At 37.6% G+C, this 27,505-nt stretch overlaps 1 protein-coding gene and 1 non-coding gene across 2 annotated transcripts in view; both read right to left on the bottom strand.

Moving 5' to 3' along the window:
- Positions 1–1,152: 1,152 nt before the first annotated feature.
- LARS1 (leucyl-tRNA synthetase 1) overlaps positions 1,153–27,505 on the bottom strand; it is a 46,034-nt gene continuing 19,681 nt past the window's right edge. Inside the window, exons 14-32 of the mRNA XM_036425313.2 lie at positions 26,576–26,716; positions 24,745–24,822; positions 23,704–23,789; positions 23,547–23,612; positions 23,369–23,451; positions 22,906–23,044; positions 22,131–22,343; positions 21,622–21,679; positions 20,253–20,316; positions 18,184–18,367; positions 15,915–16,005; positions 14,773–14,913; positions 13,630–13,770; positions 12,979–13,089; positions 10,880–10,990; positions 8,289–8,393; positions 6,704–6,799; positions 5,672–5,804; positions 1,153–1,558 (exon numbers count right to left, since the gene is read on the bottom strand). Coding sequence (XP_036281206.1) covers positions 1,353–1,558; positions 5,672–5,804; positions 6,704–6,799; positions 8,289–8,393; positions 10,880–10,990; positions 12,979–13,089; positions 13,630–13,770; positions 14,773–14,913; positions 15,915–16,005; positions 18,184–18,367; positions 20,253–20,316; positions 21,622–21,679; positions 22,131–22,343; positions 22,906–23,044; positions 23,369–23,451; positions 23,547–23,612; positions 23,704–23,789; positions 24,745–24,822; positions 26,576–26,716 — 2,247 coding nt within the window. The 3' untranslated portion in view covers positions 1,153–1,352. The remainder of the gene's footprint in view (positions 1,559–5,671; positions 5,805–6,703; positions 6,800–8,288; positions 8,394–10,879; positions 10,991–12,978; positions 13,090–13,629; positions 13,771–14,772; positions 14,914–15,914; positions 16,006–18,183; positions 18,368–20,252; positions 20,317–21,621; positions 21,680–22,130; positions 22,344–22,905; positions 23,045–23,368; positions 23,452–23,546; positions 23,613–23,703; positions 23,790–24,744; positions 24,823–26,575; positions 26,717–27,505) is intronic.
- LOC118711955 lies at positions 23,969–24,103 on the bottom strand. Its single transcript, XR_004985903.1, has one exon. It is a non-coding gene; the product is annotated as a small nucleolar RNA SNORA42/SNORA80 family (small nucleolar RNA).

The following is a 27,505-nucleotide window of genomic DNA, read 5'->3' as shown; positions in this document are numbered from 1 at the left end:
ACTGAGCTCACCATCATCTCAGGGGCATTACGGAAAGCTTACCACGTGCCAGTCACTATCCTATATATATATATGATTTTCCCAGATGGTTATCATCTCAACATCTCTCAATAAGCCCAGAAAGTAGGTATATTATTAGTTCTGTTCTATAGATGGAGACACAAGCTAAGGAATTGGCCGATGTTGCCCACGTGGCAAATGGAAGGCATGGGAATCTAACCGAGCCAGTTGACTTTGGCACAGGTCATCTTACCTGCCATGCTACAGTGCCTGCCCACAGGGAGGAGGATTTGCACGTGATCTCTAAGGGCTCTGTCAGCTCTAACACTCTACCATTTGCTTTAATGACAAAGCACTCAATGAGGCCCAGAAATCTCAGACTGCACACAGCAAAATAACCAAGCTCAATAAAATCTCCACGTGACCCGGAAGTTAGCATACAGCTCCTTAGGTTACCAAAACTGGTCTTTCCCATATCGAACCCTTCAAGAAATGGAAATGTTTCTCTCCCCTGCCAATCAATACGTAATCTTCCTCATTATGAAGACAGATGGCACAGACAATATCGAAAGGCATTACAGCAATATTAAAAAAAAAAGCAAATTTGCAATACAGTTGATATGGCCTTTAAACACAATTGGACCCAAGACAATTTGATTAATGCAATTTTATGGGGGGAGGAGATCCCCCTTTAAAAAGTGCCTAAATTTAGTGTAGCTGAAATAAACTGTTTATAAACCATTAACATTAGCCTTGGAAAACATTATTGGTGGTAAACTGAACATATTAAAGCTAAAAATTTCTTATAAGACCTTTTTGTTCTTTACACAGAATACTTAGTGATCGCAGTCAGGTCAAAATATTCTTATTTGTTCTTTTAAATAATCATCAGAGTCCCTTTCTTTAAAAAACAAAACTAGCTAAACCTATTTTTTTTTTTTTCTTTAAAGAAGAAACTGCTAACTCCATAATGGATATAATATAAAAAGTTGTCAAATATTCCTTAGCCTTTATAAGTATAAAACACATCTCACAAAAGAAGTATGCTGACACTTTTGTGTTAATGTGAAAGACTAGAAGCATCTTGGAATTAGGAATAATTTGTGTGGTGTTTTTTGTTTTTTGTTTTAAGTATAATATAAACTATTTCTCTTAGAAGTCTCAAGAAGGAAAAAAAAAAATTTATTAGGTCCAGGAATCCAAAATGAGTTGGTATAATAATGATTACATGCAGAATTTGATGGGTAGAAATGAAATCTGTTTAGGTCCAGCCTACGGGTCTCACAGCCCATTTGTAGGCACAAAGTAGAAGTATCCCCAGAGACCAGGGCCAATCTGCCATCTGTGTGGGTTTAGTGAACCAGGTAGACCAATGTGTCACCAATATGTGCCCGCAGCCCGTTCTCAGTAAGATGGACGTCCTTGCTCACGACGTCCACGTGGAAGACAGCATGCTCAGAAATAGGCGTCTTCCCAGTCAGCTCTTTTCCCAGGACGGGAACTCGCCTCGGCCCCAACACTGGATCATCGAATCTCATCAGCTTCACTTTGGAAAGATCTACAGCAAAAAAACATTTAATTACAGTCACTGACTCAAACTCATGCCCTGAATCTGATAATTCCCATTTTTCACATGCTATATCTAAAACATCAGATTATTAAGTAGGACCCCAATCTCAGAAAGCAAAGCTAAATCTAACAAAACTTTAAACTCTGCTAGCTTTTACCCAGATCAAAGATTGTCAGCTTCTGTTCATACATGCTCTGGAATTATAAACGCTAATTTTGAGCATTATCCTATAGGGTCTCTCAAATCACTTTTTATATGCTCCAATTGACTGTCCTTCAGGATATCAAAAAGTCTAAAACATTTCTCTTTTTTGTCTTGCTTCCTCAAATAGATTAAAACTGTAAGCATTGTTGGGTTTGTTTTTTAGAAGGTAGCTTTGGAAAAAAAGAATTACCATTCTAATACGTAGCATTACCAGTTTCTGGCTTTGCTCAAAGGATGAAAGCGCTTGTATTCACAAGCTGAGACCAGGAGGGAAAGGAAAGCGGGGGAAGGGCAGAGCCTAGAAGTCTAGGCCTCTGGTGAGCTCCACGCCCCCCCTGCTGGAGATTCCTGACCTGCTCTGTGCAAGCTGATAGGGTGGCTCCTGGCCAAGAAAGCAATGTCCCTCGACCAGCTTTATGAGCCCGTAATCCTGCCAACAATTAAATCCAAAATTATTTTACTTATTTCAGCAATTCTGAGACTTCCCAACACCAAACAGTTTTGTTTAATATGGTGAAAAACAGCCTGACTGACTGCAAGTGGTGATTCTAGGTTTACATCTCAAAGTGAGGCACGGCTAGTTGTGTACAACCATCCACAGGAACAGAAGATATTTTCCAAAGTACTTCCCACCCTCTCTGAAGCAGGGTGCTGGGTGGTCCGTGAGCTCCACTCCCAGTTATGTTGCCATGAGAGTATGATGCTTAGTAAGAGAGGGATAAGAGATAAAAGCAGATACTAACGCAGCTGGCGGCTACGCCAGGAGTACAAGTTATCCAGGCACTCTCTTCTCCTTGGGAAACAAAGACTGAAGGACTGTGGGTTTAGAGAGGAGGGATCTTGGGGCTTATAGAGCAATTACCTGCAACCACCACGGAGGCAAAACCTGCCTGCGAGTCTCTGCAGAGGCCATATAATCTATTGCCTGATGCAGCACAAGCCTGAGAGTTAAAGTGGGAAAGGAGCAGACACAGCCTGCATGACAGCCCTGGTCTAATTGGGCAAGGGGGGGGGGGGGGGGGGGGGGGTGTTAAATGGCTCTTGCAATTCAACATGCACATCAGTGATGCCAAATTGTTTTGCTAGGGAAGCAGGGACTAGTTCTGCCTGCAGATTTTATGTGCAACCACTTTTACTGCAGATCTGCTTGTGTGTGTGTGTGTGTGTGTGTGTGTCCTTGAAAAATAGACCTCCCTCATTATTCCAAGTAAAATTCTGAATCAAACTATTTCAAAGAAGCCTTAGTACTCAATCAGGCTTCTAAGTAACAACACACACTTGCTTTGATGTTTCGCCATGTAGTTCATTACTGCCATTAAGTCTTGGAGCGTTCTTAGTGGTTTTACTATCTTTTCTTATCCCAGACCTGGTGGAAATTGTTGAAATCTGAGTCTGCAACTACACAAGATTTAAGGCACTCAGAGCAGCGATGAGAGCAATTGAAAGTCCGTAGGGATTGATAATGTGAGATGGAGCCTTCACCTCCAAGTTATTAGTTCATATGTGGCACGGGCTGCGAGTGATTTAAAGTCATTATCATCAAACAGCTGCTCAGTGGTCTTTGTGGCGTAAAATGATGGTTTCAGGCCAGCTCCTTCTGGACCTGGATCACAACCACCCTCAACACAATTGGCACTAATGTGCTGGTCACTGCAGCGGACAGAGAAGTGCTATTGAACTGCACTCCTTTCCCATCGCAGCTACTCAGCTTATAGGCAACATAAAACAGAGAATAAAGCCGCAGAATGGCTTCCTATATATCCACACTTCACACTTTCCTTTTGTGCTATCAGCTCTAAGGATGGTGCTGTCATTCTACAGGTCCCGGTTTAAGAGGGAAGAAGGTAGATGCCAGTAACCACATGGAGGAACCTTGAAGACACTGTGCTATGTGAAATAAGCCGGACAGAAAAGACAAATTTTGTATGATTCTACTTCTTTAAGGTACCAAAACAGTCAGACATTAAAGGCAGAAAGTAGAGAGCAGTGGTTACCAGGGACGAGAGGGAGGTAGAATTATGGGGTGTTATTAATTAGTGGGTACAGGGTCTCAGCTTAGGATGATGGAAAAAGCTCTGTCTTAGGAATGGATAGTGCAAAGTTGCACCACAATGTGGATGTATTTAATGGCACTGAACTGGCCAATTAAAATGACTAAAACGGTCAATTTTATTTGTATAATTTACCACAATTTTAAAATAATGTCTCAAAACAATAAAATCTCTAGCCCTGACATACTGCTGATACACAGTGGGACCAGGATTCGAGTTTCCCTCCTGCTAGACACTCCTTCCCCTCACCCTAACAGATTTAAATTTCACACTCATTCAAACATTTTCTTCATAAACTCATTCCTGATGACCACAGTTGGGAATAATCTCACTCTTTTCTGTGCTGTGAGTTATCTATACCTCCCTTACTCACTCAGCAGTTTCTCCTTACACTAGGATCATGTATGCCAATAGCTTAGTCCCCTTTCCTTCACTAGATGCAGTGTCTAAGGAACAGTGCATTATGGACTCCCAAACCCGAGTGCACTCATTAGAGTCTCCAAATACACACTTACTGCCACATACACCACACATGACAGTCAATCAAGAAATGTCCCCACGCCCTAGCCGGTGTGGCTGGGTTGGTTGGGTGTCATCCCAAGCACTGAAAGGTTGCCAGCTCAATTCCCGGTTTGGGTACATGCCCGGGTTTCGGGCTCAATTCCCTGCAGGGGCATGTGGGAGGCAGCCAATAGATGTTTTGCTCTCACATTGATGGTTCTCTCTCTCCCTCTCCTTTTCTCTTTCTCTAGAAATCAATAAAAACGTATTTTTTTTAAATGTCCACACAAGCTGAACATGACTTCAAGAGAACAAAAAATAACATGGTAGAATGAGTTCCAAAGGGCCATTTTAAGTCTTTTATGTTAATGGCATACTATTGGCCTGAATATAGTTCCATAAATTAGGTCATTGTCTAGGATTTATAAATCTTTTCAGAAACTTACACTCATGGAATATGAACCAATCAACCCTTAATTGCCATCAAGAAGAAAAGAGAGAGATAATGCAAAATTATCTAGACATTAATTTGTCTTCATAACTAGGAAGAAAAATACAGAGACATAATGACTCCCTTTGGACTGTGCTCAGTCTAAGACCTGGCTCGACCCACAGGTTGAGAACCACTAGCAGGGTCACCTAAGACCACTGGAAAACACAGATATTTACATTATGATTCATTAACAGTAGCAAAACTGCAGTTATGAAGTAGCAATGAAAATAATTTTATGGCCAAAACCGGTTTGGCTCAAAGGTCCCGGGTTCGATTCCGGTCAAGGGCATGTACCTTGGTTGTGGGCACATCCCCGGCAGGGGGTGTGTAAGAGGCAGCTGGTTGATGTTTCTCTCTCATCGACATTTCTAGCTCTCTATCTCTCTCCCTTCCTCTCTGTAAAAAATCAATAAAATATATTTTTTAAAAAATAATAATAATAATAATTTTATGGTTGGGGGTCACCACAACATGAAGAACTATATTAAAGGGTCTCGGCAGTAGAAAGGTTGAGAACCACTGGTTTAGACTATAAAGGACGTGTCTTTAATTCTAAAAACCTCTGAGAGAAGAAATTGCTTGTTACAATTTTAGAGACAGAAGGAGTCTTAGAAAAATATGTAATCTAGTATCCTCACTTTAACTAAAAGCTCAGTTTAGAGCTTACGTGACATATTCAAGTCATCAAGCTACCTCGTCCCAACGTCCCAAAGAGAATACAGGTCTCCTGATTCTGGGTCCCACAACATTACACAGCTGTCCCTGAGCAAGCCACGTACTTTTCTTTCTCCCATCCCCCTAAAATTCATCAAATCCACAAGCTCCTACCAAATGTACAGGGCCACCATTTACCTTTGATTCCTCGGTCCACTTTCATTAAGCGCCTGATGATAGAATCGCGGGTATCTCCTTGCCTGATATCAATTTTGGTTGAGAAGTGGCCATTGGATGGCTGGGGATTCACTATAAAAACTGACACACCAGGCTTAGGAAAATAAAGAGAAAATGATCATTACAGGGAATCAAACTTGAATACTGCTGAGCGAAGAGGGATCTCTGCTACATTTTTAATGCCCAATAAAAGACAGATTTAATTCTGGTATCTAAAACCTTGACAAAGGAATACACAAACAACAGGGTAGTGGTTGCCAGAGGGAAGGGGGTAGGGACGAAGGGAATCCTAATATATGATGACAGAAGATTTGACTTTGGGTGGTGAGCCCACGGTGCAATTTACAGATCTTGTAATATAGAAACCCACAGCTGAAACCTATACATTCCTGTTGACCAATGTGACCCCAATAAATTTAATAAAAAATGAAAAAGCCTCACATTTCAATTTTAGTATTTTTTAAAAATAAAAACTAGGTGTTGCTAGCTAATGTGGCTCAGTGGTTGAGAGTCAACCTATGAACCAGGAGGTCACGGTTCGATTTCTATCTGGGCACATGACCGAGTTGTGGACTCATCCCCAATGGGGCCTGTGCAGGAGGCAGCCGATAGATGATTCTCTCTCATCATTGATGCTTCTCTCTATCCCTCTCCCTTCCTCTCTCTTTAAAATCAGTAAAAACATATTTTAAAAAAATAAAATAAAAACCAGGTTTTCAAAATCATGTTTCTATTTTTTAAATCCACAAATAACATCTGGTGCCATCCATTAGAGTAGAGTAAGAAAAAGTGAGTATTGCACCAACCAGGGAATTAAAAGATCTCAAATCCACCCCCACTTCTAACAAACTACGAAGCCTGGTCCAAACCAATCACTTTCCTTCTCTGGACCTCTCTTCCTTCATCTTTAAAATGATGGGTTTAGATGTAATGATCTCTAAGGTCTCTTCAAGCTCTAAAATACAATGCTTTGGTGAGATTCTTGCAACTTACTTCTATTCTGAAAACATTAAGTGGTTTCCCAGGACAGCATTCTTCCCTGACTTTATCTTCTGCTTCAGAGGCACACTTCACATCTATGCGTTCTAGCTAAATAGAGGAGGAAAATGGAAGCCATTAGTATCACTTAATATGATTGAAATTAATCATCACCTCATTTCACCAAAGAACAAAACTAGGTTCTCCACTTAACATGAAATGGTCTGTGCAATTTTATTTCCATAAACATTAAATGAGATCTGTAATCAATTACTTAAACTCTGATCTTAGCTGTGTCATAGTACTGTTATTTACATGGTGATGGGTCAACATTTTCTATGATGAAATCTGAAATTTACCTGAAAAATCAGCATAAAAGGCTGAACTTAAATAAAGTTAAGAAATTTAGCATTTGAGAATAGAAGCCTTCTAGGTAAATAAATAAACTCAAAAATGTAACATATTGCATATGCCTGAAAATAAGATGACCCTTAATGTGTCCCCACTTCCCAAAGTTCTAAGTTTTTTTTACCTCCATGAATATATATGAATATTTAAAACTATCCTTAAAAGATATCTATTAGTATTTGTTAATTTGTTAACTTATTTATAATTGCATAATATATAATGCTTATTTAAAAGCAACTATCTTTCATTCTAATATTTCATAAAACAATTTTATTGACTCTAAACTTGTTTTTTGTTTTGTTTTTTTTACTTTAGTCTCCATTATCACTACCTAGATTCTTCTAACAATTTTTCTATAGCAGATTATCTTTCCTTCTGTCTAAGTTGTCTGAGAGACAACATTTTTAGAATTGACATATGAAGCTATGACTGGGGCAGTATGGTGGGACAGAGAGAAGATGTGAAAGCTATTGGTAATGTTCTAGTTCTTGAGTTGGTAGTAGATTCATGGGAGTGTAAAAACAAGAGATGTAATGTAGACACAGGGAAGGTAGTAGATAGTTCCACAACAACTTTGTATGGTGACAGATGGTTACTAGACCTATCCTAGTGATCATTTCATAACGTATATAAACGTCAACTATGTCGTACACCTGAAACTAATATAAAATGTCACTTACTTTAATAAAAAGAGCTTTACATTCCAGAATGGAAATTTAAAAATTTAAATCTGAAAATTTGACCAATAATAATATATCATGAACCAAGAATTCTAACTAAGCCAATTCTGTAAGTCTAAAGTCTAAAAATAAGGGATAGAGGAGGGGAGGGAGAGAAGAAGCAATTCAGAGTACTCCCTAATATGAGCAATTTTGAAAGTATTTGAATATAAGTTCTAAACTCACTTTTTAAAAGATAATTTGTATTTGTGTGTGAGGGGGGAATCCAGGTATATATAGCTAGTATTTTATGTGTAGAAAAATTGATAAGTGAATAAGACAACAGGTCATTTTTTCTTTCTACAACTTCTATACCCATTCATTCTCTTCCTTCCCCCAAAAAATTCTGACTGATATATTTGGCAAAGTCAGTAAACACAGAAGATGAAGTTTATAAAAGGTCTATTATAAAACAAAAGAACTGGATATGTTTACATGGCTAATTAGTTATTATACTCCCTAGCTCCTCTTACCTCAAGGGAATTGGTCAGGTAGACTATATTCTCCATAAGCACTGCCTGCTCATCGAATTCTAATTGCAAATCCAGAACACGAGGTCCCACCTTCTCCAGATTTTCCTAACAGCCAAAATGGTTTTGAAAAACAAAAGCACATTAACAATACATTGAAAAGAATATATTTCCTTCAAAGCAATCATTCTTCTCTCAATTGATAAAATTTTCAAATTTGAACAGTTAAAGCAAAGGTCTTGGACTCATAGCTTTGCTTATCTATGTCTGTTTGTTAATGAAATTACTAGCTCAGAATAATTATCATTTTAAATATGAAAAGATGAAAGCAGTAATGAAATGACTGGAAGGATAAGGTTTTCAGATTCATAAAGTAAATATGATTTTATCATAGTTTATTTAATTTAATATGCAAGCCAAAAGACTGCTTAGACAAAGAATCAAACAAATGTGTGAAACTATCCCTTCTGGTAACAAAAATAAGTTAATTATTAATAATAATAAAGTTTTTCAAGATAACAAATATTTAAAGCTATTTCACAAAATAGTAAATTAATAATAAATTCCCTAACATATTCCTGCAAATTTTAAAATAAAATGTAAAAAGTTATACTATAAGGATACTCAGGTAATGCTGTGACATATAAAAAAGAATTCATTTTCTTGAACATGAAATAAAATATTTTGCCAACTCAAAATATAACAAACAAACAAACCACAAAAAAAAAAAAAAACCAAGTTCATATGCACAAGCATAGCTAACTGCTTCCAATAGGGCGCACTTACATGAAAGTGACTAGCATGATTCCTAGTATTAACTATTTTCATTTGCCATCTACTAGTATGTCTGTTTCTTTTCTCATGGAAAAACAAATGCTTAAAAGTTATTTTCTTACTACCAGAGTTATTAAACATTTTTAAACACCAATAGCATGCCTGGCAAATCCCCCAAAATATATTACTATTCAAATAGTCTAGCACTGGTTTTTCAAAAAGCCAACTCTTGAATCTAAAATCTTATTACTAGTTTTCAAATCAGTTTCTCTGAATTTTGTTAATGCACATTTTTGCAACCAACAATGTAAGGATAGTTTGTTGAATCCATATATTGACAATGGATCTGGCAATCTGATCAATGGGACCACTGACTAAGGAGCATACCAGTAGACATATAACTTGATTGGTATAGATCATCCCAGAATTCTAAATTCTCAGACTTGAAATGCCATAAGATTCAGAGAGTTAATTTTGCTCTAGGAGAATTAAAAGGCTCTCCTAAGAATACAATCTACTCCAATGTAGGACAAGCTGAGAGTCTGAGTCTCCATCAAGCAGGCATCTGAAGCCTAGGTGATTTGAAAATTAATCTAAAGTATAAGAATTACCACTATGTGCCCAGCAGGATGGAAGATACTGATTTATATATTTTTTTAAATGACTGAGCCTACTTCTTGACAGGTAGTATTCAAGTGTACTAAAACTATTACTTCATTGACTCCTCACATCACTCTTAAAAGGTAGGTTCTATTAATTTCCTCACATTATAAATGAAAAACTTTGTGACCCAAAGAATTGAAGTAATATATGCAAGGCCTCAAAACTAAGAAGTCAGAGGCAAACAGGGTTTGGACCAAGATTTGCCTGGCCCCAGAGTCTGAGATCTGAAGCAACATACAGCCTTCTTTCCATTTCTCTTTGTCAAGCAATCCAAAAAATCAGCTATGTATATGGAGAAAACTAAGAGTCTAACCCAATGATCCCTAATGGAGGAGCTGAAAGGGAGAATGCTGATTTTGCCTGCAGGAGACATTTAGCAATGTCTGAAGACATCTTTGGTTGTCACAGTTGAGGGGGATAAAAGGGAGGATCTTCCGGCATCTAGTGGGAAGAAACCAAGGATACTGCTAAACTCTATAGTGTACAGGATAGCATCCCATAACAAATAACTACCTGGCCCAAAATACCCATAGAATCATTGTTAAGAAACACTGCTTTCAACACTATAAACAACATTTATCCAGTTACCCTAAACCTGTAGAAATGCAGGATCCTGGTTTCAGTAATAGGATCTAGAAAAACACCCTAATATACATCAGAAGAATATGCTTCCTCCCCGAACTGAAAAGAAGGGAAGGTAGAACATGAAGAGAATCATTTAGAGCAGCAATTCTAAGCCACTTCTCCTCCACCAGACATATTTTCACATACTCAGCAATTCCACAGGTAAAGCCCACACCCGGTTGTTCATTTCCCATAACCTCTGATTGAGAAGTGCTATTTCATGGGTGGGTAGGACGTAATCAACCAAAGACCTTGTATGCATCTATGCATAACCCATGGATCTAGACAACAGGGTCCTAAAGGCCCGGGGGAAGAAATGTAAGGGGGACTAGAGAGGGCCAATGGGAGAAAATGAAGGGCATATATAACATTTCCAACAATAAAGAATTATTTTTTTAAATAAAATTAAATTTAATAAATAAATAAAAGAGAAGTGCTGTATCAGCAGACACTTTGGGGAGACTTCCCCCTCCTTCTACTGGCCTATCTAACCATTACTCATGTGGTCTTAGCTCTACAAGCCCACAGCTTACCTTAATCATGGCAACAAATGGCATCACTTTCTTCATATATTTCTTCAATTCTGGCAAGTTGCCTAGTTCGGTAGCAAGGATTTTGTTATCAGGCAATTTTCCATTATTGTTCTAGAAAAATAAAAAGAGTTGGAGAAGAAAGTAGAGAAAAATATTTTAAAGATGATGGAGGACTGATGTGCCTGTAGGAAGTTGGGCGGACACAGAATGACCTCCACCAGTCGGTGGAGAACAGGAAGAGGGTGCAGCCCTAGCATCAAGAGGAAGGGAAAGGTGAAGGACAGCACAGGAGGGAGTCTCCTATCCCTCTAAACTCAGGTACACTGTGGTGAATATTATCTATTTTCTGACAATAATGGCGCCTCCAGGATTATAACACTAGATCTTATCTGGTGAGAAAACAAATGGTCCTATAAACTTCTAGAAGTACTTCATTAGTTCTATCAAAATGAAAATTCCACACAAGTATCCTACAGATTTATAATCTGCTTTTGACCATTTTGTTACACATCAGCACAATCAGGCACAAAAGAATCCCAAGCTATGGACCTGTTAAAAAGAAGGATTATTTCTATCCACTCAAAACCAAATGCCTGTATCATATATCACTAATATGCGTAAGTCCCAAATGTGCTTTGTGAATTTAAATTCACTTCTGCAAACACCAGCTGTCCCCTTTAATAGAGTGAGAAAGCAAGCTGCCTTTTCAGAGTTTGGGGTGACTCATTTTCTCCTTATTGCAAAAACACAGTATCAAAGCCAAGGGCTGGGAACAAATGTAAATAAAAAGTAACATATCGTAAGATTTCCAATAAGCCATTTACTTTCATTTCTAACCTTTACTAAGTAAGGTACATGGGGGAAAAATTTTTCTCTCTACTTGTCAGTGTGTTGCTTTGAAATACAATAAAAGAAAAACAAGAGAATAGGAAACACTCCTTTTCCTTAAGTCACGAAAAGGTGCCACATTCAACATAAGTATGTTCTTCTTGATTACAAACTAGCATTCTTTGGGTTCTTTTGGATGAAAACAAAAATTTTAAAGGAAGCTAATCTTTCCAAATACCAAGTTTTCATTTGGAAACTATACAATAACTAGTAATGAATACTATGTAAAAATAGAACTTCTAAAAGAAAAATAGCATGCGTTTATTTTTAAAACCAGGGACATTGCATACTATATTTAGTTCTCCTACTGCTTCCTTGAAAATGTTGGTATGAATATTCAATCCATCGAGGCACAGTTTCACTTCACTACCTCCAAACTCCAAAAGTAGTGTTTACTCTTATATGTAAGTCAAAATCTGCAAGCAGATACTAGAAGCTACCTTCTATTTCTATTACAGACAAATGGGAAAATAGTTCTCCATAAAATCACGTTCACAAAGAATAAAAAAAACTTCCTCTTCTCTTTCCATCAAATTTTGCTAACATAAAAGTTTCTCTATGTAATTCTTAATTAACTATAAAAATTATTGAGGCAAAATTCTAAGAAAGGTCTATAAAATCAAAACCAGGGATTTTCCTTCATGCTACCGGTATCACTTTATGCTTTGGCCATAATCTCTATTCTCTATTTGCTCTCTCTCTCTCTCTTTTTAAGTGCACCTTCATGGTTTGTGTCTAAGTTTAAAGAACTAAGTTTAAATACTGAATCTCCTTTCAATAGAGCTATCATACATAATAGCTACTTAACTGACGGAGACGAAAACAACACCAGCTCTCCATTTCTATGGGTAATTATTAACCTGAACATTTTCTTTTAAATTGTTCAAGAACCAAGCTACGAGTTTTTCAAACATAATAAGGTTAAAGTTTCATGCATCTCAGCATTTTTGCTTCATAATTTTAATCACACGTATAAAAAAGTCCTAGCGTCTTTAATTACATGCAACTAGATTCAATCTTCAAAAATGATGAGAAACAGCAGCTTCTCCCCTGGCATCCATTTAGAAGTCACCAAAGACAACAAAGGACGCTCCGTGACTAGAGGTAACGACACTGAGCTGCCGGTCTTCCCTCTCCCGGACACTGTCAACATCCTAAAGGCCACACAGGGAGGACACCGCAGGGTGGGGGCAGTCTGCTGGGAGCCTCACTTGGAAGTGTTGGCGCAGAACTGACAGGGTGGTGTGTTGCCAGGATGGGTAGTTCTTCGCCACATAGATGGTGCAATGGGAAGGCTTCTGAGGTGGTTGCTTGTCCGTCTTCTACAGAGTAAAAGAAAAGGAAAAAACCATGTAGTCACTTCCGTATAAACCCACAATGAAAAGAACCCTCCCCCAGGATACACCACGACTGCCTTGAACATTAAAAAAGACACATAATGCAGAACTGCATTAGCAATGAAGACAGCCCTACACACTTTAATGAAAGTTGCCTTAATTTTCATTACTGTTAAATATTAATTGACCAATAAGGTTTTAGGAATGACCTTAAAAAAATTTTTTTAAAAAGGCCCTAACTGGTTTGGCTCAGTGGATAGAGCATTGGCCTGTGGATTAAAAGGTCCCAGGTTTGCCGGGACCGGTTTGGCTCAATGGATAGAGCGTTGGCTTGGGGACTGAAGGGTCCCGGGTTCGATTCCGGTCAAAGGGCATGTACCTTGGTTGCAGGCACATCCCCAGTAGAGGGTGTGTAGGAGGCAGCTGATCAATGATCCTCTCTCATTAATGTTTCCAACCCTCTGTCCCTCTCTCTTCCTCTCTGTAAAAAATCAATAAAATATATATTTTTAAAAAATACTTCACCTTCCCTTTAGCTGGCATCATGTAATTCTTCAGTCGCAGTCTAAGGTCATGTGCGACCTCCATGAGATACTGTGAGGAACGTATCAAGACATCATCCACAGGTCCCACGACAGGCCACGAAGCACGCATAATTGAGTCAGGCTTTTAAGTAAAAGCAGAAAGGCCCAGGAAGATTAGACAACATGACTATTTTATGATTCTTGATTACGATTTCAGACCAAAGCTACCATCTGCAATGATGCGCTTCAAGTTCCAACCCTGACTCCACACAGCCTCTGACCTAATGTTCCCGAATTCAAGCTGTGAAGTCTTACTCTACATTCTTAATTAGCATCCATTTGTACAAGCATATTAATATAATACCCACACACATATGCTCACTTTCAAAGAAAATTATGTAATGCTAATTTGCCTAAATTTAATCATTATTGTATAAATCATGTACGCTCTCAGTTTTTATCCTATTAATACATCCAGTGTCGAAAGTATGGCTATGTGGTATATACACCATAAGCACATTTTTACATTATTTGTGCAGTGAAAAATGCAAAAGAGCCTGGCTAATAAGGTTGGAAAGGAGTTATTAAACCAGCCAACCTGTTTATCTGCAAGCCAGGGAGAAATAATTGAATTTATCTTCATAGAAAAAATGCTAATATAATATCCCTGAATATGCAGCCCTATGTATGCCAGGAATTTTATATAAAACAAGAATATTTATGCAAATATACACTTCTCTCTTTGTTTATAGGCAGTTCATAACATTTATATCTTTCTCAATATTTTTACCTCTTTAACAGTTGGAAAGACAGTATTAGTTAGACATGTACTTAAATATATACCTGAATATATTTAAATGTGTTATAACATTTCCTAACAGGAATTAGGTGAGAAGCCATATGCATATAGTCAATGTTTATAAAATATATAAGCTATGCATATAAACAAAGGCACACACATGATATTGTCTAAACAGAAGGCAGCTTCAATTAATCTGTTGTAATGATGATGATGATGAATGTAGCATTATTCTTAAATTATTTATTTTCAGTCTTTTTCTCTTAAGTAACAACATTACCCCAAGATTTATTTCATGAGACAAAAATCAAAACTGGCCACAACATCTTAAATGCTTAAATATACCTTTCCCAGGAGTGTCCAGATGTGCTCACACAAATGTGGACAGAATGGAGCCAAGAGAAGAGTCTGAACTTCAATGAATCGGAACACAAGGTCTCTGTGCATCCCTTCAATGGCCAATTCACGGTATTTATCTTTCGCGGCCTATAAAATTTTAAATTATTTACCATTTCTCTCCCCATACTTCTTTAGAATAAAAGTAAAGAAAAAAATCAGTATCTCTCATAACAGCCGATCAATGTTCTCTCATTGATGTTTATATCTCTCTAACCCTCTTCCTTCCTGTCTCACTAAAAAAAAAATCAATAAAAACATTTTTAAATAAATTTTTTAATAAAAACTGCTTGGTGATAACTTAGGCATTTTTAAGTTTTTAGTCTTTTAAAATTCCATAGTGAATTTTTGTAAAGATATTACTTTAAAAATTTGCAAGGAAATGTATATCAATCCTTATCCAAAGGATACTGCAGGTTTATGTGTCACAAGAAAAGGTGTTTGAAAAGACATTCTGTAACAGACATTAAAGCTGAACAATTTAAACTGTGTACTAAGGGCAAATGCTCGGCATCTAGAAAAGATATTATCAAAAAAGGCTATACATACAACATACTGCTAAGCTCAGCACTTATCTTTATTTAACCACATCTTTGAAAAACAAGTTACAGAAATCCCAATGTGATATTTAACAAAATGGATTTTGAATAAAGCTACATTTCCACTTTACGCACTTGAACTGCCAGACTTGAGGAAATACTGACATCTTGTGGAAAGCCTCAGAAAATACTGGTTTTCAAACTACTAGTAAAAGCAGTTACAATTGTCTTTATTTTTCTTTTATTTTTTTATGCCTTTATTTTTTATCAACTTAGAAATGTTTTTCTAGAAAGAATTATGGATTTTTACATTTAATCTCTTTATTAATGCTCATAGCTCAACTAGAAACAGAATTACTTATGTTAAATGAATACAACAGAAAAAATATTAAAGAAAACTAGTTACAATCACAATTTATTGAAGAATTTTTAAATTTCTTAACAAAATTTTCAGTCTCCACTTTAGATGAGTTGTTATCATACAGCAGGAGGAAAAAACACATAATATAGACACAGATATTTTTATAGCTATTTTAAAAATGAACAGCCTACCTGCAACTCAAAAAACCCTGTTTTCAAAGCTTCTTTAAACATCATCTTTTCATAGTTTTGATCTGTTTTTATAATTCCTGCATTCATTTCACTATTGAATAGGAAAAAAAAAGGTTACTGGGTGTGAAGGGATCAAAAACTGCTGTTTATACACAGTAAAATGAGAACAAAGCCCGAAACATTTAAAACCGCTTAACCAAAAGACCATTTTCATGGTCCTTAAAGACTGCCTATTGTCCCTCCCTATTATTTGTATATTAGAGGCCCAGTGCATGAAATTTCTGCACTGGGGTTGCAGGGGGAGTGTCCCCTCTGCCCTGCCTGCGCCCTCTTGCAGTCCAGGAGCTCTCGGGCTCCTTAGCATGAGCCCAGCTTCTGGCTGAGTAGCACTCCCGCTGTGGGAGCGCACTGACCACCAGGGGGCAGCTCCTGTGTTGAACGCCTCCCCCTAGTGGTCAGTGCATGTCATAGTGACTGGTTGACCTGTCAACTGTCTGCTCCCTGGTGGTCAGTGCACATCATAGCAAGCAGTTGAGTGGCCTTAGCATATCATTAGCATATTACATTTTGGTTGAACAGATAACTAGACACTTAGCATATTAGGCTTTTATTATATAGGATGCACCTTTAAGGACATATTGTCACCTAACATTGCTTAGAGCTACTGCTTATGAAAGCAGTTAGCCATGCCCTTATTTAAAAATTTCTTGATACCTGGCTGGTGTGGTTCAGTGGTTGAGCATTGACCCATGTACCAAAAGAACATGGTTTGATTCCTAGCCAGGGTACATACCCAGGTTACAGGCTTAATCCCCAGTGGTGGTTATGTAGGAAGCAGCTGATCAATGTTCTCTCATTAATATTTCTATCTATCCTCTTCCTTCCTCTCTCTCTCTAAAATAAAAAGAAATCAATAAAAACATTCTTAAATAAATTTTTTAAAATATATTTTATTTATTTTTTACAGAGAGGAAGAGAGAGGGACAGAGAATCAGAAACATCGACGAGAGAGTCATCGATCAGCTACCTCTTGCACACCACCTACTGGGGATGGGCCCGCAACCAAGGTAGATGCCCTTAACCGGAATCAAACCTGGGACCTTTCAGTCCGCAGGCTGATGCTCTATCCACTGAGCCAAACCGGTTTCGGCTTAAATAAATTTTTTTAAATATATTTTATTGATTTTTTTACAGAGTGGAAGGGATAGGGATAGAGAGCTAGAAACATCGACCAGCTGCCTCCTGCACACCCCCACCGGGGATGTGCCTGCAACCAAGGTACATGTCCTTGACAAGAATCGAACCCGGGACCTTTCAGTCTGCAGACCAATGCTCTATCCACTGAGCCAAACAGATTTTGGCTTAAAGAAATTTTTTAAAATAAAAATTTCTTGATGATAACTAGGTAATGAAACCCAAAATGAAATATGAAAACAACTTACCTAAAGTTGTAATCAAGTTTAATTGTTGCATTCTAAACAACTGACATTGGATATTTTGGAATAATTTTCTCATGCTACTGCAGGCCTTTCATAATATGGCCTAATCTGGCCCAACTTGGTTCACCTCCTACTTTTGCCTTCAACCTACTTTACTTCAAATATAGACCATATCTTTCCAGGGCTTTCTCTTTTCCTTGCAAAAATCCTGTTTGTTTTTTAAGGAACCCAGAATGCACACACCATCTGAATTCCCTCAATCCCTATTATTACACTTCTAATTGGAGGGACAAGTGTTTTTCTCTCTTGCTAGACAACAAGAAGGACTGAGTCTTATCCATCTTTGTAAGACCAGTACTTAGGATGGTCCCTGAGACACAGATGTTGATAAATGTCTTTTGAAGGAAAAATGAAAATGATATTTCTCCATTTCTTTTCATCTACTTTTCCTTGAACCATTCTGCACTACTTTGATGCAAGAGAGCATGATAAAATGGTTATGAGGATGGGCTTTGGAAAAAGACAGAAGCAAATTCACATCCCAAGTTTGAAATGACTAGCTTTAAGGCATGTAATGAAATAATTTTTCTAAGCTTCAATTTCTTTATAAAATAGAGCTAAAAATACCTTTATTATATAAGGTTGCTGTGAGGCTAAAATCGGATAATGGATTCAAAGTAATTAGCATTGTACCTGGCACAAGTAAGCTTTCAATGAATAGTAGCTATTATTATCATCTACATTTATTTTAGGGTGGAAAAAGAAAACTTAAAAATGCACCAGGACTAAGTAACTCTAACGAACAAAAGTGGCTGGAAGCCACAGGTTACCTGGCAAAAACTCTATCATTGAAGGTGCTGGCTGGACCACTTCTGAGGCTGTCCCAGTTGGCAACCATTTCTTTCACCCACTCCACCCAGGTGTACAGACGGAGAATACCTGCATCTGCCATGGCTTCCACAAAGTTAGCATCTTCCACAGTGTCACCAGCATCAGCCAGAGCCAAGCGCATTCCTGGACAGAGGGGAAAAAACAATCGCTGATGTTAAACTGTGGTTCCTCAATATCAATTATGCATCCAGCTGGTATACTACGAAGCGTGCACATAAATTAAGAGCTAGCCAAATCTTTAAAGGACTGCCACAGATCAACAGCAAAACAAAAATCACCAAAAGTAGATGTTAAGATATCTGCACCATCTGTATTAATTTGCATACACTTAGCATCAATATGCTTTTCTTCTCAGGAATGTTGAGTTAATGAGATAAAGTGGTCTTCAATGAGGCAAAGGAAAAATTTAATAAACTAGGAATAGATATCCCTATCAACATCTCAGTCTCATTTAGAGATAGCGAAGTATTACAATATTTTAATGCATGAAAACACACATTGATGCTTCATGTGTACAAATACATATTTAATTCCTAGTCCTCAGAGTAGATTCTTCCAAGTTTTCTACTAACAAAATTTTACTTTCCAACAAAATCTTCCATTCTAAAATACTGGGGGGGGGAAAGCCATCAATAAGAGCCTAATTACATAAGATTTAGGACATCCTTGCCATGGAAAGCATGGGGCTGCTAAAAAGAGTGAGGAGCGCTGACCAGTTTGGCTCAGTGGATAGAGCGTCAGCCTGCGGACAGAAGGGTCCCAGATTTGATTCCAGTCAAGGGCATGTACCTTTGTTGCGGGCACATCCCCCAGTAGGAGGTGTGCAGGAGGCAGCTGATCAATGTTTCTCATTGATGTTTCTAACTCTCTATCCCTCTCCCTTCTTCTCTGTAAAAAAATCAATATTTTTTTTTTAAATGAGTGAGAAAACTATGAACTGTGTTATGAAGACATTTCTTTCTTTAAACCTCATGAATCAATCACTGTTAACTTCAGGTTTTTTTCTGCAGCTTCCTCACCTCTCTCAGGTTTCATAGAACTAAAAAGAGTTGGGTCTTAGGCTTTGGCTAGAGGCAGCGGTCGGCAAACCACGGCCACTGTCTTATACTACCCTTTACCTCTTTGCACACTATATGTCACAATTGCCTAATCCTCTCAGCTTCCAACTACATGGTAACATTTAGTCTAGTCAAGTGGTCAGCAAACTCATTAGTCAACAGAGCCCTGTTGACTAATGAGTTTGCAGACCACTGGCTTACTTAAGGGAATGTTGTGGCTGGTTTGAGCTTCTATCCAGACCACTAAAACTTTCATATCAACAATAAAGCTGTTTTGCTTTCTTATTATTACTGTGTGCACTGGAGGAATGCTTTTAATTTCCTTCAATAACTTTTCCTTTCACAACTTGGCTACCTGAGGAAAGAGGTCTAGCTCTCAGCCTATCTCAGCTTTCAACATGCTTTGCTTATGAAGCTTAATCATTTCTAGCTTTTGTTTTAAAGTGAGAGACATGCGACTATTGCTTCCACCTGAACAATTAGAGGCCATGGAGGGTTATTAATTGGCCTAATTTCAATATCATTGTGTCTTAGCAATTCTTATGTTTTAAACATTACAACGCTTGTATATAAAGAAACCATGAATACTTTTTAATATATCTTTATTGATTTCAGAGAGGAAAGGAGAGGGAAAGAGAGATAGAAATATCAATGATGAGAGAGAATCAATTGATTGGCTGCCTCCTGCACGTCCCCCACTGGGGATCGAGCCCACAACCCAGGCATATGCCCTTGACCAGAATCGAACCTGGGACCCGTCAGTCCACAGGCTGACACTCTATCCACTGAGCCAAACCAGCTAGGGCTCATGAATACTTTTTTAAAGTATTGGGAAGAGCAAAAGAAAAAAGGCAATAAGATTAAAACAAATTTTAAATTGCCTTGTGTAATCTGAGGAGAATCGAATTCTATGCAACAGCAATGATAAAAAAAAAAAAAAGTATGCTCACCATCAGCTGAAAATTTGTCAATAGCTTGGGTCAAAGTGAGAAAGTTGCCTGTGGATTTTGACATCTGGAATAGAAAGCCAGTAAGCAAGCATTAGCAGGATTGTACATAAATGAAACAGACATGACCAACCAAATCACATTATATAGGTTGGCCACGATCAGATAAAGACAACAAGGATTAGAAAGATAGAAGGAAAAGATACCCTAAACTAATTTTACAGAGGTGAGTGACTTTTACAGTCAATAGTGACTTCTATGGGTATTTCAGCTGGTGAGTGAGAGCTGGGACAGGATCTCCAGGCTGAGGCTCAGTCCACATTAGACCCTAGTATTACTTTGTGCACAAGGAATTATCCCACTATAACTCTGGAACACTTCAGGTGATATAGAGAAGAGCTCTATATTAACTAGTCCTTCAAAAATAAATGGACTAGCTCATGAGGCCAGAGTTATTAGGGTTTTAGGAACTTCAGTGACTAGGGTCATGATAACTGATTGTTCAAATTGTGCTCTGCCTGAGGACAGCACATCTAAGGAGCACTGTGCCCAACTCAGCAATCTTTATTTTTAATTTCTTATGTCTTAATCATAACTTTGCTGATATCAAAGAGAGGTGATTATTATATCAATGTTCCACCTCATGGCAATAAAATATCATGTACCAATAAAATCAGCACAGTATACAACACAACAATGTTGAAACCAAAGAAAATGTCATGTTATAACAAACTCCAAAATTCTAACATTCTAATTTAACAGCTAGTCACAGCATAAAATAAAATACAAAAACCACCAAGCTATTGTTTCAACTTAAGTGAGAAAGATACTCTAAGGTCTTTACAGTTACTGTGTTTGTCTGCCTCTGTCTCTCTCTCTCTGCTCCAGTCACAATTCATGTTACCTTTTGTGAAAATAAATACTGTACAAGTGTTCTAATAGGTAGGTTCCCTCCCCTCAATTAATACTACCTACTCTACACATTTTACTTTTCAAATATTTTTTATTTGTTTTTAGAAAGGAAGAGAGAGGCAGAGACACATCGATGTGAGAGCAACACATTGATAGGCTGCCTCTTACAGGAACCTACCAGAGATTGAGCCCGCAACCTGGGCATGTGCCCTGACCGGGACTTGAACAGCAACCTTTTGATGTACAGGATGACATCCAACCAACTGAACCATACCAGCCAGGGCCACACACTCAATTTTAAAGATAAAACTTTAATTTATGCTGGCAGTCCTAAACTTTTTAAATGTAAGACTTCTAAGCATCTGATTTTCATATTCTTTATCTCTTTAATTTTAAAAAGGTACAACTTCCTAAATTAGAACAGCTTTTTGCAGAATTTTTAACTCTCAATGAGCCTTACCTTCTCAGAGTTGAGGAGAAGATGTCCATTTGCTCTCACAGCCACAGGCCATTTGTCACTTTATAGGTAAATGTTTAAAGAGAGAAAATAAAACTTAAAGATTGTGGTTTAGGCTTAAAATGTTGAGATAAATGTTAAAAGATTAACAAAAGTTTGCTAACACAAATGTACAAGGATATTTACTAAGCTCTGTTTATAATAGGAAACAAATGAAAACAATGAAAGTGTCTATTAGCAAAAGACTGGTTATAAAATTATGGTACAAGCATACAGTGAATTACTATGTATGTACTTAAAAAACACAGGCAGGGCTATATAAAAACACAAGTCAGAAATAGTGTCTACAACACTGCATCTTTGTATAAATTAAAATATAAGTAAGTATAGATATATATAATGCTAATGTACTTGGCAAATCTATATCCTGCATAACTTCTTATATATTTGAAGCCATAAGACACTCATGTCAATAAGCAATAAATTTAGTCCATATCCTTTTTAGCACTCACCTTTGTTCTGGCCACATAGCCACATGATTATAAAGATAATAAGAAAGATGATTTGGAACAAGATCCTTGCCAGAGACTCTAAGATCCACAGGATACCAGAACTCAAACTCATGTTTTAGCTGATCTAATTTTTCCTTTGGGATCTGAGTCTTAGGAAATGGAGCTTCCTTGAAGAAAACATAATCCCAAACTTCCTTCGTCATCTGCTGTGGTCTGTATTTAAAACAGAACGAACAAACAAACAATAAAACATACGTAATTTTTTAAAAAGAATCAGTATTTCAATCTAACCAGGAATTAGGAATCTCTTAATGTAGTTGAGAGTAACAAATGAGTACAATAGACTCCAATAAAAATGAAGGATGGATAAAAATAAAGTGGAGGGGCTATTGATTACTTTTCTCAATTCAATAGAGAAAAACAAAACAAAAACAGCATTGCAAAATTCCGCTAAATGAATTCCTTTTAAAAAAAAAAAAAATGTATGGCTTTGATTTTTTTAGAGAGAGTGGAAGGGAGGGGGAGAGAAAGAGAAACACTGATGTGAGAAACATCGATAGGTTGCCTCCCACACACACCTCCAATCCGGGTATGTGTCCTAACCAGAATCAAACCAGTGACCTTTCGGTGTACAGGATGATGTTCAACCAACTGGAGGGCTGTTAAATGAATTCTTATGAAAACTAAATACTAAAAAAGAACCTCCCATTCTTGAATCAAAAGATGGTATATTTTGCTGACAAACTAGATTTCTTTCCCTGATCCATTTACCAACCTGATGCCCAGTGGAGACTCTGCCTGTCCACGCAAGTTACCCCCCTGCAACAGGTGTGCCACCGTGTAAAATGCCATGTAAATAGTGGAATCGGAGAGTGATTCAATCAACCACTGCTCATCCCAAGGCAGGCGGGTACCTACAAGATAAAAAGAAGAAAACTAATGCATGAGGGACCGAAGAGACACTTCACCTATAAATCCACATTTTAAGAATAGTTCTACAAGACTTACAAAGGTGCTTATAAAGGAACTTCTTAAATTTACTCAGATAATTAATAAAAACAAAATGGTAAATAAAGAACAAACTGGGTTAGGAGGTAGGAGACCCCCATCTTGGTTTCCCTCATCCTCTAACTGAAAGCTCTCACTTCCAATTCAGAAAAACACTAGAAAAGAGGGAATGAGGAAAAAGTGTTCATTTGCTGAAGTCATTCAAACAGAAAAATCTGAAGTTTGCTTACCTAAACCATAAGTTCTTGAGCAAGCATGCTCTTGTAGCCAGCCTAAGGTAGCCTCAAAATTCCTCCTGGTCTCCTCCCCGAATCTGAAGAGTAAAAAGTACAGTGTCTCCCTTCACCTTCACTGGCTTCCATGCTTCTCATCTCCTTTCCCTTCCCGCCTCACTTTCTCCCATCTTACGTTTCCAGGTTCTTCAAGCACTGGGATGTCTGCTTTTTCCAATTCTCTTCCCCATAATCCAAGTACCTGGGAGAATACACATTGATTAGGAAAAAGTAAAAGTCTAAAGAGGAAGGAGAGTGACTGGAGGAAACTTCTTGCTATGCGAGAGACTAACCATTGGTCACACAGGGCCACGACGCATTCATCCGAAGACCTGGACATAACTTGTTTCTCTGGTTCCATGTAGATAAATGCATCTCCCTAAATAAAAGTAAATAAAAATATTTCAGATATCATGTCAAGTCAATCTCTATTCCTCAAAGATAAAACAACTTTTTTGAAAAATGCTTTTTCATTTTATCTTCTTTCTTCCCAGGGTCAGTTGTCTGCCTTATTTTCTATATACTTGCTTTTGTATTTTTATTTTGTTCTGTTTTTTCCACTATGTAACCTTCTTCAGTGCCTTCATCCTACAGGCAGAGGCCAGGCAGTGGTTCAAGGCCAGTATGCTTTGGTAGCCATGGGGCACTACGAGAGAACCGGGGGATGGACCTGCCATAAATCCAAACCCATGCACATAACACTTGCTTTTGTCTAATGGATCATCTTTCCCTAGGTAGAATATCCTTCTTCAGTGGCAAAATCAAAGAAGTGTAATCGTTTTTAAGACTATGGTTTGGAGATTAGGCTGCCCGTGACATCTTTTTATCCTTGTTATAATAATGTAAATAGAGAATTAAATACAAGAAACTTTTTAAAACTTTTTAAAACATGCCCAAAAGTTAAAAATAGAAAATACTGTTCCTAAAGACTTATAGTATCATAAAAAATTCCCACTAGAAAACTGGCCATGAATTTTATTTTTTCCAAATATAAGTTACAACAAAAATAAAAATGTGGGGAAGGAGGAAAGTGACAAATAAAGCCCTACAGAAAGAATTATAACAGCTAGTATCTCAGATGGCCTATTAAAGTTCTCTGCATGTGCTTTGCACGAAACCAACTTCAGAACACTACTCACTAACATTACAGGTGGGAAGTTCAACTTAAATGAACTGCGAAGTAGGTCTCCTATATTCTGCCACAAAACAATACGCTATCTTTAATAAAGCTTAAGGTTCTACTTCAGACTCCCTGCTAATTAACCCTGCAAAGTCTGTCTTTTAACTAAAATATTTCTCCTAAAACAGCCCTGAGAGGATAGCCTTTCACATACAATGTCAATCATCTTTTTCTGAATAGCCTTCTTTACGTCTTGGACCTTCTGTCCTTTAAATCCATCCACCAGCATGACCTAAAAGGATGAGAGTGAAGAAAGAAACACATAGAAAATAATTAAAATTTGCTCTGAGTTCCTTCCCCCGACCAAACTTTTTCTTAACTAAGTTTACTTCCACCCACCAAACCAAGGTATTTTTAGGGTGAAACTTACCACATTTATAACCATAACTTTTTACTTTGGCCTACTTTGGACAACTAGTATGTATAACACATTTGTTTTCTTTTAGTATAACTAGGATAGCTGTCCTGAGCCTGGTTAGGAAGAACCCCTCACTTCCTCTCCACTTCTCAGGCTGCTGTGTGGAGAGAACTCCACTGCACTAACTCACCTCATTCCTCAAGGCTTTGCCAGAGGGAACTGAGCAGAGTCAGCTCAGCACCACTTAGGCTTCTCCTTCCAAATCCACCTGTTGCCAACCAGCTTTCTCCTTTGCTTAGCCATGTGATAAACTGAGCTAAGAGGAAGCCTACTGCTTTTTACTTAGTGGGGAAATTTAATTCTAGGGTGAAGTATTAGTTTGCCATTGCTGTCACAGCTCTAAGCCACCATCCCCTTTCCAGCTGAAACTGACTTCCCTCTCCCTGACTCCTGAGTCTCTCTCAGTTTCTGAGTGAAAGACACAAGTTCTTTTTTGACCTTCCAATCCTCTAACATTACCAAAATGCTTCATATCTATTTAATTCATCATTATGAAATGATACTTCTTCATCTTCACGATGCAATGGTTAAAAGCACAGTCCTAAAGCCAAGCTGCCTAGTTTGAATCTCAGTTCTGTCACTTGCTGGCTAACTGGCAGATCTTGGGCAAATTATTTAATGTCTTAGTGCCTTAATGTTCTTATCTGTAAAATGGGGAAAATAATGCCTACTTCTTTAGTTTATTTTGAGTTTTAAATAAGTTAATTTGTAAGTGCTGGCTTTTATCACCATCCAAAATGTGTAAGTTGCTTAAAAGACATATAACCAATTCTTGGTTATCTAGAAAAGTGACAGTAAAGGTAAAACAAATTCTCATTTATGTCCTTAAATATTTTCACTTTAGCTATGTATGGTGCCACATTGAGTACCAGACTTATCAGGGTGGTCACTTTATAACATATAACTGTCTAACTACTCCACCATATTATACACCTGAAACTAATATATTGCATGTAACTGTAATTGGAAAAAAAAAACTTTAAATCTTCATTTTAAGCTCAAGCAACTAACAGCTTAGCTGAACATTCACTTTCTCTAATCTAGTCTTCTTTCCATGGAGATGCAGTAAGTCACATTAGCATTTGCACAGTTAAGGAAAAAGAGGTTCGTTCATTCTGCTGTGCTCCCCTGGCATTCAGTAGTCATTAACAAGTAAGCTAATGAACTGAATAAAATTGCTTTATATATATATATATATATATATATATATATATATATTTCTTAATTTAAAGAGTCAAAGAAGGGAACATGTATTATCCATGTAATAAACCTTTGGAGTTTAGTGCATAATAATATGAACAAACTTTAATATCTTCTCAAGAAATTCATTCATCAAGAGATTTTTACAGGATACAAAAACGTAATTTCTATAAAATTATTACTCCCTCACAAAAGATTAAAAAAGGGTTGAAATAGAAGAATCTCTTATTAATCTCATATTAACCTGTCATAGGTCAGTATATGGCTGAAACTATATTGAATTTTTATACATATTTTTTAAATGATTAAGAAGAAAATCACAGAGCATGCAGTAAATCAAATAAAACAATAAAAAATTATTACTTACACCATCATAAAACCCTTTTAGATATAATTTCTCCTTTGCTTCTGCAAGCTTTTCTCGGTCATTCTGGCTCTGAACTTTCAACTCATCACAAATGGTTACAGCAGAAAGATTTCCAAAACCTGGGATTTCAATGACTGGCACCTGCAAAAACAACAATGTCAGGAACCTACTCATCCTGAATGCACACAAAACAGTCCTATTGGGCCACAGGCTTTTTGCCTCCACTGTCAGTAATCACAGTGACTAACCAAGATCGAGACGTGCAGCAACCCCACATTGTCCCTCCCTTTCATGTACACCGTCCCCAGCTCTCATCCCTCCACTGCCATCCAATTAACTAAATAATTAACATTGCAACTAGCAAAACTGTGAATTTTTGGAGGGTCTTGTTTTTATTCTATCTTTAAAAGAAAAAAAATTATAAGAAAATTAACCATCACTCTGCTACACCCACAAGCCACGCCCACCAGCCCATCAGAGTGAGTATGCAAATTAATCCCAACCAAGATGGCTGCAGCCACAGAGAGCAGGAGGGAGGCTTGGATTTCCCTGGCAATGGAGGAAGCCAAGCTTTCCACACACCCTAGCAAGCCCAAGTCTCCATTCAAGGCTACACCGGGATTGGGTCTAAATGGGCAGTCAGACATCCCTCGAGAGGTCCCAGATTGGAGAGAGTGCAGGCTGGGATGAGGAACATCCCTGCCACACCCTCTCCCCCCCTGCCGTGCACAAATTTTGTGCACCGGGCCTCTAGTTTTCTAATAAATCTTCGGGATTTGTCATGAAAATTACTTGCTAGTAATTTAAATGCTTTTTCTTCTATAGGCACTAATGTAAAAACATAAACATTTATGAGTAATATGGCAAAATGTTGTCCTCAGAAGCCTAGAAATTGCCCAAACTAGCAAAATAAGCTACTATAAAATCGGT

The sequence above is a fragment of the Pipistrellus kuhlii genome, unplaced genomic scaffold (assembly GCF_014108245.1).
Source record: "Pipistrellus kuhlii isolate mPipKuh1 unplaced genomic scaffold, mPipKuh1.p scaffold_m20_p_8, whole genome shotgun sequence".
Taxonomy (NCBI): domain Eukaryota; kingdom Metazoa; phylum Chordata; class Mammalia; order Chiroptera; family Vespertilionidae; genus Pipistrellus; species Pipistrellus kuhlii.
This window is presented reverse-complemented; position numbering and strand designations above follow the sequence as displayed.